The following is a 13,366-nucleotide window of genomic DNA, read 5'->3' on the forward strand; positions in this document are numbered from 1 at the left end:
TCCTGATCTTTTTTCTACTATCTTGTGTTTCCATATTCAACATATGTCCTCTTGTTCTTTATCTCATTAAAAACAAGCTGTCCCTTTTACTGAGGTACATTACCCTCAGTATCTTGTATGTTATGATCAAATCCCCTCAGTTTGCTATATCCTCCCAGGTTGTGAAGGACAGTTCTCCCTTCTCAGTTCTTAACTATTATAGCTTAACCTTCTTAGTAACAGATCTCTACATTCTTTCATATTCTTTTATGCTCATTATTCTCTCTTGACTTCTTCTCTTTGTAAAAGCATATGTAAGAACTGGCCATATTGAAAGATAGTTTCCTGGTGGCACCATATATTTATTTATCAGTGTGGGCGTTGAGCGCGGGTGTACTTAGTACATGTTGGCCAGCAAGCCAGCAGTCATGCAGGGTGTTGGTTAGTGTGTAGTGCGAGTGTGGTGATTAGAGTCATGTCTGCCTGTCTGCTGCCTCTCCTCTGTGTCCTGGTGGCCTGGTCGGCCGCCTTCCCGGAGGCCACTATGGGTCACACGGAGGAGTTTGACTTGACATCTAATGTCATATTAAGCCAGATTGCTATACAGCAGCTGCAGGAGGAGCAGGGAGGCGTCGAGGAAGGTAAGAGTAGGAGCAAAGCTATGTTCAAAGTTCCTTGTGACTTATTTAATGAGTTAGTAAACAAAATATTTGCTGCTTATAAAAACAGCACCATAAGGCACCAGTACACATGGTAATCTCTAGTGCTAAACACATCATAGAAACACATGTAAGGATACGATCTTAATGGTGGCAACTGTTTACAGGTGTAAAAAGTATACTGATGGTGATGGCCAACCTGACTGACCTGGTCTCCACTCATATGACTCTTGACTACAGGTGTATGCAAGGTAAGGAGTCACATATACAGTACACGTGTCGATGTTTCTCTGTCTGTCAGTTTCGTCACTCGATTCATGATTACTTTACTTCACTCATGATTTTAGTTAATGAAATGTGTACAACAAGAAAATTATTAAAATAATATTCTCCTGTGCCTGGTGCCATTATGTCTCCAATTTGTTGAAGATTCTTGGGAATGAAATATTCAGTCTTGTCGTCTTCAGCATCAATCACAGCCTGTCATTCACAGATGATAATACCTATAGTCACTATAGATAGTCGTGCATAGTACCTACAGTCACTATGGATGGACGCATAGTACCAATAGTAACTATGGATAGACATATATAGTACCTATAGTCATTATGGATGGACGAGCATAGTACCTATAGTCACTATGGATGGACGAGCATAGTACCTATAGTCACTATGGATGGACGAGCATAGTCCCTATTGTCACTATAGATGGACGAGCATAGTACCTATAGTCACTATGGATGGACGAGCATAGTCCCTATTGTCACTATAGATGGACGAGCATAGTACCTATAGTCACTATGGATGGACGAGCATAGTCCCTATTGTCACTATAGATGGACGAACATAGTACCTATAGTCACTATGGATGGACGAGCATAGTAACTATAGTCACTATGGAAGGACGTACATAGTACTTATAGTCACAATGGATGGAGGAGCATAGTGCCTATAGTCACTATAGATGGACCAGCATAGTCCCTATAGTCACTATCGATGGACAAGCATTGTACCTATAGTAACTATAGATGGACCTACATAGTGCCTATCGTCAAAATGGACTATAGTACCTATAGTACTATAGTTCACATTATACTATAGGTCACATAGTACCAATAGTACCTATATTCACAATAGTATCTACAGTCACTTTGGATGGACGAGCATAGTACATATAGTCACTATGGATGGACGAGCACAGTACATATAGTCACTATGGATGGACGAGCATAGTACCTATAGTCACTATGGATGGACGAGCACAGTACATATAGTCACTATGGATGGACGAGCACAGTACATATAGTCACTATGGATGGACGAGCACAGTACCTATAGTCACTATGGATGGACGAGCATAGTACCTATAGTCACTATGGATGGACGTACACATTATCTATAGTCACTATTTAGTGACGTTTATAGTACCTATAGTCATTATGGATGGAAGAACACAGTACCTATAGTTACTATGGATAGACGGGTAAAATATCTAGTCACTATGTATGGACGTGCATAGTACCTATAGTCACTATGGATGGACGTACACAGTACTTATAGTTACAATGGATGGACGTAAATAGTATCTATATTCACTTTGGATGGATAAGCATAGTATCTATAGTCACTATGGATGGACGACCATAGTACCTATAATCACTATGCATTTACGTACTCAGTACATATAGTCATTATGGATGAACGTACATAGTACCTATAGTCACTATAGATGGATGTACACAGTACCTATACTCACTATGGATGGACCTACATAGTACCTATAGTCAGTATGGACGGACATACTCAGTACCAATAGTCACTATTTATGGACCTAAATAGTACCTGTAGTCACAATGGACCTATAATACTATAATTCACATTATACTATAGGTCACATAGTACCTATAGTACCTGTAGTCACAATAGTGCCTATAATTACTTTGAATGAACGAGCATAGTACCTAAAGTCACTAAAGATGGACGAGCATAGTACCTATAGTCACTATGGATGAACGTACACAGTACCTATAGTCACTATGGATGGACGTACACAGTACCTATAGTCACTATAGACTGATGTACATAGTACCTATAGTCACTATGGATGGACGAGCAAAATATCTATAGTCATTGTGGATGGACGAGCATAGTACCAGGGAGGGTAGAAATAGCTGAAGCTACTCGATCCCTTTGAGATGTATTTTTTTCTTGTCTCAATAAACATACTTGAAAATGTAATTGAAAATTAAGCATAGTACCTATAGTCACTATGGATGGACATACACAGATCACTTTCAAGTTTCTTAGGGACGTTTTCAAAATCGTTCTCGTGTTAATCTGTTTGGTCTCTTTTGACCAAGTACTTTAGGGCACTAGGGAATTGATGCTCAATTCCTATTTTCTTTAAAAAATCAAACACCACTCGTATGACACCGCTAGTAGTTTGATCAGTTCAGAGTACCAATTAGGATCATTTACCAATGTCCGAGGTGATTCTGAATTATCAGTGGGAGAAGTGACATTGGTCACAATGACTTGTAGCTTTCGTTCAGGCCACTGGTCACTGACTAGCCACTGAGGTCCATTGAACCACATCTCTACTTTGGTCAATTACCGCAAAGTCAGGCCTCGAGAGAGAGAGAGAGTTAAATACAATAAAAACAACACAGAAAACAGAACAGAACAGACCACCGGCCAGAAGGGCCGACAACACAGCACAACAAAACACAAACACGATAAAAGCATAGAAAAATACAGCATACATCAAGGCACAAAACATAATACAATGGCAAACAAGCAAGCACAGTAACATCACAAAACAAAACCTTCATAAAACAAAACATACTTCAAAAGGCATAACAGGAAACATAACAGGACAATCACAATACATTCCAAACAAAACATAAAGAACAAACACGTACAACAGGTAAAGCAATATGAAAACACCAGTGCAAACGTACAGCACAGAAACAATACAGGAATAAAAACACTCACACCAAACCATCCGCCCCGCAACAAACAAAGGGCGAGGCCAAAATAAACAATAATAATAAACAAGCAAACCACGCAAACCAGAAAACAAACAGGTACAAACACAACAACATATATGCACTGGCCTGAAGGATCGAGAATAAAACACAACATAAAGTACATCAAAAAACATAACAAGACACTTCGCACAGCCCCCAACAAGTCAAGAATACCAACAAAAACAACAACTACAGTAACATGAAATCAGCGTACATATTTGCCCGGGAACACATCCGGAGGAAACCGCACATTGAACGACTCCCAAAGCAGCCACGTTGTCCAGGAGGCATGACCTAACACCGGCGGCGCCATGTGAACCGGAACCTCGGCAACAAACACCCGCAGACATGGAACCCACATGGTGTCCCTCCGAACGCGAGTAACTGCCACCCTATCCCATACACCTGGAACCCACCCACCAGAAAAGTCCTCCGGCCGTTCAAGCAGCAGGAACTCGGCAACCCGGGCCTCCAGGTCCTCAATGCACAACACCGCAGGAGGGGGCTCGACAGACGGCTCAACAGAGGGCACCACCACAGGGGCACCAGCGGCCACGGGCACACCACCAGACGACTGCAGGGAATCATGGCGGTGCGGATCCTTATGTAAAGTCACCACCAGGCCACGCCCAGCACCAGCATCCGCACCATCCCTGGCAGCAGAAGCCACCACACTTCGGGAGGAGCCGGTCGGCCGGCACAGCCGGTCGGCCGGCATAGCCGGTATAGCCGGTCTGTCCGCTCGGCCGGTCGGCCGAGCGGACAGCACGCTGGACTTGTGATCCTGTGGTCCCGGGGTCGATCCCGGGCGCCGGCGAGAAACAATGGGCAGAGTTTCTTTCACCCTATGCCCCTGTTACCTAGCAGTAAATAGGTACCTGGGTGTTAGTAAGCTGTCACGGGCTGCTTCCTGGGGGTGGAGGCCTGGTCGAGGACCGGGCCGCGGGGACACTAAAGCCCCGAAATCATCTGAAGATAACCTCAAGATAACCACACCCCATAGCGGAGAGCTCAGAGGGGATGGACGTCGCTCCGTGTTCCTCCCTCTTCATTCTCCTATTTCAGGCTTTCTGCCTTATTAAAACATGTCTAACTTATAAATAAACATCGCTACTGTCGCTGGGCACACGACCAACTACAAGCAATCACTATGAACTGGCGTATATCGTGCTTACCACAGATTAACTGGTCGAGGGCGCTTTCCCTCTGACGGCGTCTGGTCAGGGTGCTCCACACAGCCCACGAAAATGCCTCTGAGCAGCTTATTGAACTCTGCTCGTCGACCAGGACTTGAGACCACAACGTTCCCAGCTCGGTTCCACAGCTGGCACGTCTACACACTTCTCTTCTCTTCGAGATATATCACTAGGGGTTCCCTTCTGGCGGGAGCTCACGGAGCGCGGCTTTCCCCTGCGATGTCTGGCACTCAAGTGAGGTCAAGGTCCTCCAGAAGCGAGCCTCACGCCTCCAGCAAAATGTCCACATCTCCTAGCCAGTCATTTATCTGTTTTCTCCTTCATTGCCCATAATCTCAAACTGTTATACATATCCAAGCAACTATTTTACATATGCGTTATCACTTCAATATTTGCTAGACCTTCTAATCAGGTCAGGCTTGATGAATAACTCTCAAGGAGGGAGACTCGTTTCTCCTGTAGGCTGAGATCATAACAGTACTCCACATGCATGACGTCCATAAAGGCAACCTCCACCAAGGGCCAGTCAACGGGGGCCGAGAAATCAAGCCGGGCGGTGTCGACCCGGCGAACACGGCCACCACTAGCCGATGTCATAACACCCGCCAGGCCCCGGCCAAGGGCCGCCCCACACCGTCAACAAGACGACCACCACGCAGCAGCTACAGGTCAACACTTGACAGCCCGGGCCGAACGTCAGCGCCCTCCGGTAGCAGAGCGGCGAGCAATAGTATCCTGGGTGGTGTGGTGGTGAGAGGGGCTGTTGGGTGGTGTGGTGGTGAGAGGGGGTGTTGGGTGGTGTAGTGTTGAGAGGGGGTGTTGGGTGGTGTAGTGTTGAGAGGGGGTGTTGGGTGGTGTGGTGTTGAGAGGGGGTGTTGGGTGGTGTGGTGTTGAGAGGGGTGTTGGGTGGTGTGGTGTTGAGAGGGGGTGTTGGGTGGTGTGGTGTTGAGAGGGGGTGTTGGGTGGTGTGGTGTTGAGAGGGGGTGTTGGGTGGTGTGGTGTTGAGAGGGGGTGTTGGGTGGTGTGGTGTTGAGAGGGGGTGTTGGGTGGTGTGGTGTTGAGAGGGGGTGTTGGGTGGTGTGGTGTTGAGAGGGGGTGTTGGGTGGTGTGGCGTTGAGAGGGGGATGTTGGGTGGTGTTGTGTTGAGAGAGCGGATGTTGGTGGTGTGGTGTTGAGAGGGGGTGTTGGGTGGTGTGGCGTTGAGAGGGGGTGTTGGGTGGTGTGGCGTTGAGAGGGGGTGTTGGGTGGTGTGGTGTTGGTGGTTTGGTGTTGAGAGGGGGTGTTGGGTGGTTTGGTGGTGTGGTGTTGAGAGGGGGTGTTGGGTGGTTTGGTGTTGGTGGTGTGGTGTTGAGAGGGGGTGTTGGGTGGTTTGGTGTTGGTGGTGTGGTGGTGAGAAGGGGTGTTCGGTAGTGTGGTGGTGAGAGGGGGGTGTTGGGTGGTGTGGTGTTGAGAGGGGGTGTTGGGTGGTGTGGTGTTGAGAGGGGGTGTTGGGTGGTGTGGTGTTGAGAGGGGATGTTGGGTGGTGTGGTGTTGAGAGGGGGATGTTGGGTGGTGTTGTGTTGAGAGAGCGGGTGTTGGTGGTGTGGTGTTGAGAGGGGGTGTTGGGTGGTGTGGTGTTGAGAAGGGGTGTTGGGTGGTGTGGTGTTGAGAGGGGGTGTTGGGTGGTGTGGTGTTGAGAGGGGGTGCTGGGTGGTGTGGCGTTGAGAGGGGGTGTTGGGTGGTGTGGTGTTGGTGGTTTGGTGTTGAGAGGGGGTGTTGGGTGGTTTGGTGGTGTGGTGTTGAGAGGGGGTGTTGGGTGGTTTGGTGTTGGTGGTGTGGTGTTGAGAGGGGGTGTTGGGTGGTTTGGTGTTGGTGGTGTGGTGGTGAGAAGGGGTGTTCGGTAGTGTGGTGGTGAGAGGGGGGTGTTGGGTGGTGTGGTGTTGAGAAGGGGTGTTGGGTGGTGTGGTGTTGAGAGGGGGTGTTGGGTGGTGTGGTGTTGAGAGGGGGTGTTGGGTGGTGTGGTGTTGAGAGGGGGTGTTGGGTGGTTTGGTGTTGAGAGGGGGTGTTGGGTGGTTTTGCTCGCCTGACATTTTAATGTACATATTTATTTTAATTTCAAAACCAACATAAGCAATTTATAGCAAGATAATCATTTTAAACTGTGTAATAACTATTTTCCTTGCAGTCTTGTAATATAAGTTGGAACAAATATATTATTTATATATATATTAATAAACCAAAATATTGCATTGGATGGAAACACTGACGATTTGACCGCATCCTGTGACAGTTCACCAAGCCTTATAATCTTTATGGCTGTACTCGTCTGCACACACCCGCTACACCCTCACCCGGCCACACTCACAACCGGCTACACCCACACATAATTACATCCTCAACCTGCAAACCCTCAACCGGCTACACCCTCAACCAGCTACACCCTCAACCAGCTACACCCTCAGCCGGCTACACCCTCAACGGGCTACACCCTCAACCGGCAACACCCTCAACCTACTAAACCCTCAACCTGATACACCCTCAACCGGCTACACCCTCAACCTGCTACACTTTCACCCGGCTACACCGTCACCCGACTACACCCTCAACCGGATACACACTCAACCAGCAACACCCTCAACCTGCTACACTCTCAACCTGCTACACCCTCAACCTGCTACACTCTCAACCTGCTACACCCTCAACCTGCTACACCCTCAACCGGATACACATTCAACCAGCTACACCCGCAAGTGGCTACACTCTCAACCGACAACACCTTCAACCTACTAAACCCTCAATCGGTTACACTCTCAACCGGCTACACTCACACCTAGCTACACACTTAACCAGCTACACCCTCAACTGTCTACACCCTCAACCGGCAACACCCTCAACCTGCTACACCCTCAACCGGCTACACACTCAACCAGCTACACCCTCAACCGGCTACACCCTCAACCGGCTACACCCTCAACCTGCTACACCCTCAACAGGCTACACCTTCAACCTGCTACACCCTCAACCGGCTACACCCTCAACCGGCTACACACTCAACCTGCTACACCCTCAACCGGCTACACCCTCAACCTGCTACACCCTCAACCGGCTACACCCTCAACCAGCTACACCCTCAACCTGCTACACACTCAACCTGCTACACCCTCAACCGGCTACACCCTCAACCTGCTACACCCTCAACCGGCTACACCCTCAACCAGCTACACCCTCAACCTGCTACACCCTCAACCTGCTACACCCTCAACCGGCTACACCCTCAACCGGCTACACCCTCAACCAGCTACACCCTCAACCTGCTACACCCTCAACCTGCTACACCCTCAACCGGCTACACCCTCAACCGGCTACACCCTCAACCTGCTACACCCTCAACCTGCTACACCCTCAACCGGCTACACCCTCAACCAGCTACACCCTCAACCTGCTACACTCACACCCGGCTACACACCCACACATGACTACACCTTCACCCGGCTACACCCACACATGACTACACCCTCAACCAGCTACACCCTCAACTAGCTACACTCACACCCGGCTACACCCCACACATGACGACACCCACACACGACTACACCCCCACATTGCTACACCCTCGATCAGCTACACCCACACACGACTACACCTACACACGACTTCACCCACACACAACTACACCTACACACGACTACACCCAAACACGACTACACCCACACACGACTACACCCACACATGACTACACCCACACACGACTTCACGCTCAACCAGCTTCAGTCACACGACTACACCCTCAGCCAGCTACACTCACACACACCACACACAGTGTGTTGTGTGAGGACTAGTGTGTCAGTTGTACTGTTATTGTACACCATGCTAGTGTGGACTATTGTGTCTGTTAAACTGGCAATGTACTCCATGCTAGTGGGGACTATTGTGTCTGTTAAACTGGCATTGTACACCATGCTAGTGGAGACTATTGTGTCTGTTAAACTGACATTGTACACCATGCTAGTGGGGACTATTGTGTCTGTTAAACTGGCAATGTACTCCATGCTAGTGGGGACTATTGTGTCTGTTAAACTGGCATTGTACACCATGCTAGTGGAGACTATTGTGTCTGTTAAACTGGCATTGTACACCATGCTAGTGGGGACTAGTGTGTCTGTTGTACTGGCATTGTACACCATGCTAGTGGAGACTATTGTGTCTGTTAAACTGGCATTGTACACCATGCTAGTGGGGACTATTGTGTCTGTTAAACTGGCATTGTACACCATGCTAGTGGAGACTATTGTGTCTGTTAAACTGACATTGTACACCATGCTAGTGGGGACTATTGTGTCTGTTAAACTGGCATTGTACACCATGCTAGTGGAGACTATTGTGTCTGTTAAACTGACATTGTACACCATGCTAGTGGAGACTATTGTGTCTGTTAAACTGGCATTGTACACCATGCTAGTGGAGACTATTGTGTCTGTTAAACTGGCATTGTACACCATGCTAGTGGAGACTATTGTGTCTGTTAAACTGACATTGTACACCATGCTAGTGTGGACTATTGTGTCTGTTAAACTGGCATTGTACACCATGCTAGTGGGGACTATTGTGTCTGTTAAACTGGCATTGTACACCATGCTTGTGGAGACTATTGTGTCTGTTAAACTGGCATTGTACACCATGCTAGTGTGGACTATTGTGTCTGTTAAACTGACATTGTACAGTACACTAGTTGCTCTCGTCTTATGAGTGAGTAGGTTACTCACCTACTTGTATTCACCTAACAGTGCTCACCAAGTTGTACTCACCTACTTGTATTCACCTAACAGTGCTCACCAAGTTGTACTCATATACGTGTATTCACCTAACAGTGCTCACTAAGTTGTACTCACCTACATGCACTCCCCTAGTTGTTCTCATTTTGTTGTACTCACCTTCTTGTATTCATCTAGCAATGTTCACCAAGTTGTACTCACCTACATGCACTCCCCTAATTGTTCTCATTTAGTTGTACTCACCTTCTTGTATTCATCTAGTAATGTTCACCAAGTTGTACTCACCTACATGTACTCTCTTAGTTGTTCTCATGTATTTGTACTCACCTACTTGTATTCATCTAGCAGTGTTCACTAAGGGGTACTCACCTAGCAACATGTACTCTCCTAGTTTCACTCATATAGTTGTACTTACCTAGTTGTACTCACCTATTTGTACTTCAGTAATATTTAATGTAAAATCTACTATAATACAGATGCATATGATAAAGAGGTATTTTGATGCACTCTAATTTTTTATTCGAAAAAATGGTAGATTAAATGTTGCGTGTGTCCTTAATACATCTATGCAGCAGCATTTTCCATTTATGTTGATGTATTATGAATAAAGGACCAAAATATAATTTAAACATAAAAACAGTATTACTGAATACATCATTTAGCAAACAATTTTATACAAACAATATAAAAATATATAGCAAACAATATAAAAACAATTTTTAGCAAGATCATAATAAAAAGTAAATGTTTCACACACCTATCATACAACTAAGTCACAGCATTCACAATTTATATGTATAATGCACATAAATTTAATATTTAAACATAAACGAAATATTTTTTTAATAAATAAAGGTGAAACTAGTGTAAGAAAAGGCAGTATTTGCTATATTACATTAAGAAATACTTTAACCATTCTTGTGTTAAAGGTTGCACATGTGCTTGTTGAACCACACATGAAACTTATCTCTCCCCACAACCATGATGAAACTTTGATAAAGGTTTCCACAACGTTTTGTGTTTGCTGGGGAGGAGTGTTGGTAGATGGTATGTAAGTAGATGGAGGGGCAGTAGATGTAGTGGTGGTTGATGAAGTTGTGGTAGATGGAGTGGCAGTAAAGTGAGTGGTTGTAATATTGCTGGTAGCAGATGGAGTGGTGGTAGATAAAGTATTGGTAGTGTGGGTGGTGGAAGAGAGAGTGGTGGTAGAGGGAGATGTGGTAGAGGAAGTGGTGGTAGTTTAGTGGAAGTAGAGGGAGTGGTTGTAAAAAGGGAAGTGGTAGAGGGGGTGGTGGTAGATGGAGTGGTAGTAGAGAAATTGGTGGTAGTGTGGGTTGTGGTTGAGGGAGTGTTGGTAGAAGGAGTCGTTGTAGATGAAGTGGTCGTAGAAGAAGTGTTGGTAGTGTTAGTGGTGGTAGAGGGAGTGGTGAAAGAGAGGGTGGAGGTAGTGTGAGTGGTTGTAGAGATAGTGGTAGTAGAAGGACTGGTGGTAGATGGAGAGGTGGTAGTGTTGGTGGTAGTAGAAGGACTAGTGGTGGAGGGAGAGGTGGTGGAAGGAGTGATGGTAGAGTTGATGGTGGTAGAGAGAGAGAGGTGGAAGAAGGACTGGTGGTACAAGGAGTGGTGGTAGTGTGGGTTGCGGTAAAGGGAATTGTGGTAGAGGGAGTGGTGGTAGAGGGAGTGCTGGTAGATGGAGTGGTGGTAGAAGGAGTTGTGGTAGATTGGGTGTTGGTAGTGTGGTTGGTGATAGAAGTAGTAGTATTAGAGGAACTGGTGGTCGAGGGAGTAGTGGTAGTAGGGGTGGTGGTAGAGGGAGTTGTGGTAGAGGGAGTGGTTGAAGTGTGGGTGGTTTTAGAGCGAGTGGTGGTAGAGAGTGGTGATAGAGATGGTGGTGGAAGTGCGGGGGGTGGTGGTAGAGGGAGTGGTCGTAGAGGGAGTTGTGTAGAGGGAGTGGTGGTAGAGAGTGGGAATAGAGATGGTGGTGGAAGTGCGGGGGGTGGTAGAGGAAGTGTTGGTAGAGGGAGTGGTGGTAGAGGGAGTAGTGGTAGAGGGAGTGTTTGAAGAGTGAGTGGTGGTAGAGAGAGTGGTGGTTGAGGGAGTGGTGGTAGAAGGAGTCGAGGCAGATGGAGTTGTGGTAGAAGTAGTATTGGTAGTGTTGGTGGTGGTAAAAGAAGTTGTGGAAGTGTGGGTATTGGTAGAGGGAGTGGTGGTAGAAGGAGCGGTGGTAGAAGGAGCGGTGGCAGAGGGACTTGTGGTAGAGTGGGTGGTGATAGAAAGAGTGGAGGTAGATGGAGTGGTAGGAGAGGAACCGTTGGTGGAGGTAGTGATGGTGGTGTGGATGGTGGTAGAAGGATTGGTAATAGACAAAGTGGTGGTAGTGTTGGTGATGCTAGGGGACTGGAAATAGAGGGAGTGGTAGTAGAGAGAAGGAGTGTGGAAGGTGGTAGTGTGGGTGGTAGTAGAATGAATCGAGGCAGAGTGGTGGTTATCTTGAGGTTATCTTGAGATGATTTCGGGGCTTTAGTGTCCCCGCGGCCCGGTCCTCGACCAGGCCTCCACCCCCAGGAAGCAGCCCGTGACAGCTGACTAACACCCAGGTACCTATTTTACTGCTAGGTAACAGGGGAATAGGGTGAAAGAAACTCTGCCCATTGTTTCTCGCCGGCGCCTGGGATCGAACCCAGGACCACAGTGTTCATCACAAGTCCAGTGTTCTGTCCGCTCGGCCGACCGGCTCCCCGACCGGTGGTAGAGGAAGTGGCATTAGAAGAAGTAGTGGTGAAGGAAGTGGTGGTAGTGTAGGTGGTGGTAGTTTAGGTGGATGTAGTGGGAGTTGTGGTAGAGGAAGTGGTGGTAGTGCGGGTGGTGGCAGAGAGGGTGGTGGAAGTGTGCGTGGTGGTAGAGGGAGTGGTGGTAGAGGGAGTGTTGGTAGTGTTGGTGGTGGTGGTAGAAGGTGTGGTGGTTAAGTGAGTGGTGACTGAGGGAGTGGTGGCAGAGGGAGGGATGGTTGTGTTGATAGTTGTAGAGGAAGTGGTGGTAGTGTTGGTGGTAGAGAGTGGTGGTCGAGGGAGTGGTGGTAGAGAGAGCGGTGGTAGAGTGGGTGGTGGTAGTGTGGGTGGTGGTAGAGGGAATGGTGTTGGAGGAAGTGGTAGTAGAGGGAGTGGTGGAAGACGGAGTGGTAGTAAAGGGAGTAGTGGTAGTGGTGATGGTGGTAGAGGGAGTGATTGTATAGGGAGTGCTGGTAGTGTGGGTAATGGTTGAGGAAAGTGGTGGTAGAGGGAGCGAAGGTAGATGGGGTGGTGATAGTGTGGTTTGTGGTATTGTGGATGGTGGAAGAGGGAGTGAGAGAAGTTTTAGTGGTGGTAGAAACGGTAATAGAAGTAGTTGTGGTAGAGGGAGTAGGTGAGGAGGGAGTGGTGGTAGTGAAGGTGGTGATAGAGGGAGTGGTGGTAGAGGGAGTGGTGGTAGAGTTGGTGGTGGTAGAGTTGGTGGTAGTGTGAGTGGTGGTAGAGGGAGTGATGGTAGAGGGAGTTTTGGTAGTGTGGGTGGTTTTAGAGGGAGTGGTGGTAGAAGGAGTTGAGGTAGACGGAGTGGTGGTGGAGGGAGTGGTGGTATTGTTGGAGGTGGTGGTAGAGGGAGTGGTGGTAGAGGGAGCGGTGGTAGAGTGGGTGGTGGTAGTGTGAGTGGTGGTAGAGGGAATTGTGTCAGAGGGAGTGGTGGTAGAGAGAGTGGCGGTAAAAGGAGTGGTGATA

General features: G+C 47.7%; 1 protein-coding gene across 1 annotated transcript in view; it reads left to right on the top strand.

Annotated features, from left to right (window-relative positions):
• The first annotated feature begins 425 nt into the window (after window positions 1-425).
• LOC123772633 (fibroleukin) overlaps window positions 426-13,366 on the top strand; it is a 337,231-nt gene continuing 324,290 nt past the window's right edge. The window contains exons 1-2 of the mRNA XM_069303387.1: window positions 426-620; window positions 806-889. Coding sequence (XP_069159488.1) covers window positions 455-620; window positions 806-889 — 250 coding nt within the window. The 5' untranslated portion in view covers window positions 426-454. The remainder of the gene's footprint in view (window positions 621-805; window positions 890-13,366) is intronic.

This window comes from Procambarus clarkii, chromosome 50 (assembly GCF_040958095.1).
Source record: "Procambarus clarkii isolate CNS0578487 chromosome 50, FALCON_Pclarkii_2.0, whole genome shotgun sequence".
NCBI lineage: Eukaryota > Metazoa > Arthropoda > Malacostraca > Decapoda > Cambaridae > Procambarus > Procambarus clarkii.